At 39.3% G+C, this 7,480-nt stretch overlaps 1 protein-coding gene across 2 annotated transcripts in view; it reads right to left on the minus strand.

Annotated features, from left to right (window-relative positions):
* Positions 1-5,760, minus strand: part of LOC131968510 (phosphatidylinositol 5-phosphate 4-kinase type-2 beta) — an 18,953-nt gene extending 13,193 nt beyond the window's left edge. The window contains exons 1-2 of one of the 2 annotated variants that reach the window (XM_059329429.1): positions 5,175-5,760; positions 1,135-1,232 (exon numbers count right to left, since the gene is read on the minus strand). In XM_059329429.1, the coding sequence (XP_059185412.1) occupies positions 1,135-1,232; positions 5,175-5,318 (242 nt within the window). In that variant the 5' untranslated portion in view covers positions 5,319-5,760. The remainder of the gene's footprint in view (positions 1-1,134; positions 1,233-5,174) is intronic. The other variant, XM_059329437.1, reaches the window with a different exon arrangement.
* Between the last annotated feature and the right edge of the window lie 1,720 nt (positions 5,761-7,480).

Consider the following 7,480-nt stretch of genomic DNA (forward strand, 5'->3'; position numbering starts at 1 on the left):
ATAGTATTAAGTAATTTAATTTTAATACAAATTTGGATAAATGAGTCATTTTTGACCCATTTTATACTTTAGAAGTGTTGTCCATATGTTGTGCATCAAAGGGTTAAACAACCACCATTGCCAACCACCAAATTAATATCTATCTGAAGGGAGTCAGGCAGAAATGATGCTCCCGAACAAGTTTTAATGTATTAAAAGTTTTATTCACATTATGTTATTTCATTCAACAGCCACAACTAACACTGAGTGGACTACCCATACAGATACTGTAGCTTATGTTAGTTTAATCCATTATAATTTGTTGTATAGTTTAATAATTTATCATTATAATTTAATAAGAGTAGCCCAGAGCTGTTATCCGTGGTCAAAACACTCATGCTTAAAAATTATTTTGAGTTTGTTGGGCGTTGTTGTAACATTATATGGCTGACATGAGACACTTATCATAGTAGCACATTGTAGTAAGCTGAATCAATACTGAAATAAATCATAAATCAGGTCTCTACTAGTTTACTGTGTTACACTTGCAAAGTGGCAGCAATTAATAAAATATTGATGCTGTGTGGCAGAAAAATGCTGTTGTACTGTTACTGAGTACACTTCTGTGACATATCATCTGGTGCTTCTTGTCTTTCCCAGAAAGTTAGAGCAACTCGAGGGATTAATTGTTATCTGACGCCACTGACAGGTGACCAAATTGAATGAACGGTTACTTTGAATAAAATGACAGATTTCTCTGGGCTTTAATGTTCCACAACTCCAAAATACAAAACACAGGTCTAGTTGTGTGGAAATGTTAAATACTTCTAGAGAAAACACAGTCCTATACAGCTCTTTGCTGTGAGGCTGCTTGTTTAATTCATTGTCCCATTATAGATGGTGACATTTATTCTAAATACAGCATATATTAGGACTGAATTTATATTGTGATGGATTAGATATGATTTATATGTAATTTGAGCATTTGAACAAGGATGGCAAGCCATCACTTTCCCCAAACGTCTGACAGTCTTTTTGGAGTGACAGCAGGTGTTTTGAACTCTGCCTGCAAGTTGACCTTTTAGTTTACACGTGAATTACAGATTGTGCCCTTAACAGACGGTGCTGACAGTCCGTAAGCTGTGATGTACCTACTTGTTAAATAGGTGGTTGTCCACTTTGATCTTACTGTAGGCTTTAAAGTCATCTGGCATCAGCATTACTGGTACAGGCACATTACTTAACTCGTTAATCTGAGGGAGAGAAGTGAGAAAGACAGAGATCAGACAAGAGACTGAAGGTGATATACCATTTATACACTGACAGACTGTAGAATTATTTGAGTGATATAAAAACTTAAAAGCAGCAATATTGACATTTGCAATTTCAACACAGGCACAGTGTAATATTCTGCTAAACTCCTACACAAAGTACTCTACTGTTGTGCAGTTCCAGTCCAACAAATCAAGATGTGCTTTAAACATCCCACTTATTAGGATAAAGTTGAGAAAAACATGTAAAAGCATCACATTTTGCTCTCAAGTACTGAACATGCTCATCAGCAGTAAAGAGCTGTGAATACTCAGAATTTAAAAACAATATGCATTATCAGTTTCATGTGACCCAAACGCATTCTGCGAGTGTTTACCAGCACCAATCATTAACTCTGGGACCAAAGAGCAGGCTGACAGGTTTTCTTGCTACTGCTGCAAAGCACCACAGTTCTGATCTTATCTGATGAAACACATCCAGGGCAAAAGCTCACGCTGATGGACTTCAGAAAAAACTCCTTATCAAATAAACAGCGATACAAGAGAAACTGGGGGGAAAGATAGAAGAGATACCACTACTCAAGGGAGAAAGTGAGGTCAAACAGCCTTAAATCATGATAAAGTCATAACAGATGGAGACTAAAAAGGGCAGCAGAGGGACAGTACACAGTCCTGGTAGTGCTGTTGTTCCTCTTATTTTGAAAGTCGACTGATGGTCGATGTAAATGCAATCAAAACATGCTGCTGTTATTCCAGTGCAACAGCTGCTTGGTACAATATTTAGTCAGCACACGTACACAAACACAACAACACACGTGCACGCACACACACAGAGGTAACTTGACTTAAAAAAATCTTGTTTATATCCAAAGACAAAAATAAAATCCTGATATCATATTCATTGCCTTTTAATGAAATAAACTCAGAAAAAAAATATGCGTAGAACTGTCCTTAACTTTAGAAAATTTTTGGTTGACCACACGTCATACAATTTTGTTGACTAATAGTTTAGTTCATTGACACAGCTAAAACAGAGATTAACAAATAATCATGCAAAAGCACCACTATAAATCTTGTGTTGACCAGAAAAATGACAGTCAACTTAGATCAAAATGACTGATTTGACATAGAGGTGGCAGCACTATCATAAAGTAAGTAGAACTTTCTTTCTATATGAAACGTTCTCCTTTATAAACATCACATACATAAAAAAAAGTCACTCAGTCATTTAGCAATTCTCAATTGGCTACAAACACTCCTTCTCCACCAAACCAGCTCTGGTTCTTTAACTGGTCACATTCGGGGTTCTTGGAAACTTGGTGCTAACTAGCAAACAAGCCCACGTTTCCACCAGTTCTGAGCGAAACCATGGTAATCAAGGATGTGCCATTAAATGGAGGGCATTGCACAATGCAAGTTAATTGTAGTAGCATGTTGGGCTGGTCATTAACTCAATATGACCAATTATTGTCTTTCACTGAAAACATATAGTGACTGAATCAGATGTCATGATATACAATTGTTTTCTTAACTGACAATAACAAGCACTTACTAACTTCTCGATAATGTATGAATATATGCACATTTAATTTTCTCAATAATTTCACCAGAAACCATAATGTTCTAAAGTTCTAAATTACATGAGACAATTCTCAGTACTTTTCATAAACACATTTGTCAAGTATTAAAATCATAGCAAGAAAACATGACCCTCAACTAAAAAGTACTATTTGAGGTTAGGAATAGGCACAAGGTACAAGAATCTTGAAATATGAGTTTTTTTTAGATGTGCTAGACATTATTCATTCTATCAAACCCGCCTTGTATGACATAAACACTTGTGATTGGGAGAGTGACAAGAATTATCTGCTATCTGGATTATCAGAAAACATGCTCTATCAAGATGTATACAGTTATTGAGCTATGAAATTACCGATGTTGTGATATAAGATTTTGGCCATATTGCCCAGCCCTACAAGCAAGATGGCAGATCGCAAGGACTATCTACGAGCAATTATGCAGATTTTTTTTTTTTATTCCCCCTCGAAACTCAGGGACCAACTATTAGTAAGACCACTGTATCCTCTTTTTTCTGATCATTGTAGATCTGATCACCTGTAGAATATGACACGCTCACTGATGATGTCTCCGCATGGTACTCAGGATCAAGAAAAACTTACTATTTTTCAGGTCAAGCTAGGAACCAACTTTTCAGGTTCAGAACCCATTTATCTTAGGTTGAAATGCACTGACACTTATTGGTGCACAAATCGAAATGGGACATGTTCCATGCTGGTGTAAAAGGGATATGAAACTCTCTTAACTTGAAACTCTGAGGGGGAAATTATTTGCTGATGCGATGTTAAAAACAGCAGAGGGATTAACAGCATCAAACAGGTGGTGTAGTACATCATCTAAACACTAACTGACACTGCGTCGAAGTAAAGTCCTCCAGCATCACAGCTAGTGCACTATTAAAAATGCATGCAACTCCTGGCTGGAAGAAGAGGACTTTGATGAGAAGTCTGTTTGATGTCTTGAATCAGCTTCCCACCCACACCTCAAATCACCAGGCCTGTGAGCTGCACCCACACGCCCACTGCCAAAGTTCACCCACTGAATACTGGAGATGCTGCAGTGATAACCATATCATTAGCTGCTTCCTTAATTCTTTGGTTGCAATCATTATGCTGTCATTTCATTTAACGGGCAAGCTAGTTTGTGGTTCTTACGTCTTGCAAAAAATAGCATAGTTTGATGCAAACACATCCCCACTGTCACTGTGACAAATCTGCTGTGGCTTTTCTCACTGCCTGCTGTTTTTTCAGTTAAACACCTTTGAGTTAACACTGTTTACTTACAACATTTACATCTGGACGAAGAGTCACTTTACCAACCAAGACTCTCATTTCATCACAACAGTGCCAATCAGACAGTAATGTACTTTAACTGACACGAAAGAACCAAAAGTAAAAAAATGTGGAAACAAACTACTCCTGTTTCAATGAACTTACAATGCAGATAACTGTGCTATTTCATTCAGAGCAAAGGAAGCAGTTTAAACCCTGGACACTGCTGCTTTTCAAACATCGGTCAGACTGTTTCTGTTTCTGTTTGACAAAACCAAAACAGTTACTATAAGCTTTGCACATTAGGCAGGAGCAAACTGCTGGTGCAAACCCACTCCATCCATCACTGGTGTCGAATTTGCTCCTCACTGTGCTTTTCATAGCCATAGGCAGTCTCCGCCAAAAGTGAATGTGATATATTTTTCTGCTCTATTTATAGGGCAATGATGTGATGGAATAAACTGCAGCGGTTGGATGCATGCACCGAGCATTGAAGCTGCAAATGCAAGCTCAGAGCAGGTTTATTTAAACAATAGGCACTGGCTGCTGTCTGCAGCTGTGGGGCTGAAAATCTGTGTAACCTGCTGCTCCGGCTGCCTGTCACACCCCTCCCACTCCATGCCTGCACTACAGCAGCTCACGACTTGGCTCCAAAACATTTCTCCATCCATGATTTATGATGGAAAACTGTTAACGCTATGCATTGCGTGCAAATGCACGAAGCATGCAGCTTTTCTGATCATCATTCCACAGCTGCAGAGAGTTTAATAGACACACTTCAAAACCCTGCAAAACGCACGCTTCGGGCACAGCAAACCGCGGCTAGCTACCAAAGCATTAGCACTACAAACTGCATGACAACAACAAGCTCACTACACAACCAGCCAGCAGACTCCTGCCCCAGCACACTACCTAAAATCTGGCGAATATCTCTACAATAGACAACTTACGTGGCCGACTGAAAGCATCAAAGCTGGCTTGACAGATGAGGGTAGCTGGCTAACAAGCTAGCAGGCTAGCTAAATCAAAACAGCAGCACAACAACCCGCCAACGACACATTTCAGATGTACTTACCGTATGGTTGACACCCCACATTAAAACGCTGAGAATGGGCTCACTTGCACGGAATAATTTTACTTTCTGTCCTATAAAATGCTTCTTTTTCGTCTTGGTTTTGCTGGCGCTGACAGGCGCTGCGCTGGTGCAGTTGGATGACATGTCTCGGGCTGCAGGGTGGGCAAGACGGCTCTCACTGTGGTTCACAGCCCCGACACACAACAACACAATCGGAAAGTTAAGAGCGTTTAAAAAATCTATAAGTGCATCGTGCTCGTCGTCCAACTCGCAGCGAGTCTCTGGGTAGGATCACTGTCTTGTTTGGAGTCAGCGGTGGAGCATTTTGCGCCGTCACCACCCTTCCTCCTCCCGAGCAGGCCGCGGTGGAGTCCAGGAGCAGCTAGCCGGCCATCAGGCTGCAGCACAGCCTCTGAACCAGCGGAGAGGGGAGCACGCGCCGGACACCTCCTTCTCTTTCCCTTTACCGTGTGCAGCACAGGACCGGTGTGATGCTGTTTCACTTGTTAGTGAGTAATCCCATCATGATGCGCCTCAGATTGTTGTCAGTCACTAACCAGCGCTGCGTTCGGGGTCTCCTCAAGATGGCGTCCGTGTTGCACCTTACAGTCAACAGCGCCGCCAGCAGGCCGCCGGAGGAACTGCAGGGGTTCCCACACCTCACCTGGGACCAGGACCTGGATTACACTCAGGACAAGGAGGGGAGATGGGCTGAAGTTAAAATACTGACACTCAGGGCCGCAGTGGCGGTTCTAGACCAATTTTACTGTGGGGGCCAAGGAGGGGCCAGTGTTCAATCAGAGGGGCACATTAAAAAACGCCAAAGATGATATCTTAGCATTCAAAACCTTTATTTTATCTTATTTAAAAAATCTCATTTAAGTATATTTGGAGGATACAAATACATTGATTGAAACAATGAGACTTACCAACAATAACAATTATTTTTGTAGGACAATGACATTACTCATTTTTGTGCACAATTACTTTTTTTTTATTTTGAAAGTGCAGAACAGTGAGAATGATATTTTATTATATATATTCAAGCTTTTATTGCACAATAAACTGTTATACAATGTACACATTCTAGGTTTCCTTTGTGTACAATGAGATATTGTTTGACCAAAAATGGGTAAGAATTGTTCCATCATTCTTCATTATAAATTGACCATTTTATTATTAATTTGACACAGGGGCCACAGCAGGGGCCAAGAGCTTTTTCACAGGGGCAGTGGCCCCTGGAGGCCCCTGTGTAGAACCGCCACTGCAGGGCCGGTTATTCCTACAGGCCACCAAGGCGGCTGCCTAGGGCGTCAAATTGGCAGGGGGCGCCCATTATATTGCCTGTATGTAGTTCATGTATCAAATATAAATGTACATTTAAATTTCATTTTTATGTTTATTTTTATTGCATTTGTATGTCTACATTTTATTTATTTTCAGTCTTTGCCATTCTTAATTTGATGAAGATCTGTGTTTTCTTATTTATTTATTCGTATTTTCAATTCAGTTGTTGTTGGTAAAGTTCCAAAGTTTCTAAAAATAAAAATGTTCTGAGACCATTACCTTGCTTGTAGTTCATGTATCAAATATTAGTGTACAGCATAATACATACGCGCGCAAAATCTCAATATCGCCTAGGGCAGCCAATGGGCTAGAACCGGCCCTGCTGACACTAAATCTCCACCTTTACACATCTGAAGTCCAGGAGATTTTGGTTCAAATTTGTCAACCTCCTTTGCATTAATTTCTGTCTCTGTTTAGCATCTTTCAGTCTGTCCTTACATCACATGCATGGCTTATTTTCATCCACACAAACTTGGCTATCAGTCAGATTTTTCATTTTATTTTAATTACCAAAGTATAAAGCTGCCAGGAACCGAATACAAACAAAAGACACAGGTGTCTTTTTTTTATTTTTTATTTTTTCTTACCATTTATACACACAAAAACAGCAGAAAAATAATAAATAATAAAACTACAAACCAGTCTATTTGCATGTAAATTAAAAACAGTAATAGTTTTCATTGTATAAAGAAAATTCACAATTTAAAAATGGTCTAGAAACATAAATGGCACACTGTGAAAGCTCCCATGATTGCACTTTAACTGGCTTGTTCAGCTTGTCTACATATCATATATAAATTAAGTTATTACTGGAAATAAAAACATGTGTATTTTAATAAATAGATGGACTCCAGATGGGTTAACCCATCTGTTAAATGTTTATTTATGTACTCACTTAATTGTTCACCTATACTTTATCTATAAGTCAATTACAACATGAAGGTGTGAATGTAGTTTGA

This window comes from Centropristis striata, chromosome 1, assembly GCF_030273125.1.
Source record: "Centropristis striata isolate RG_2023a ecotype Rhode Island chromosome 1, C.striata_1.0, whole genome shotgun sequence".
Classification (NCBI taxonomy): Eukaryota; Metazoa; Chordata; class Actinopteri; order Perciformes; family Serranidae; genus Centropristis; species Centropristis striata.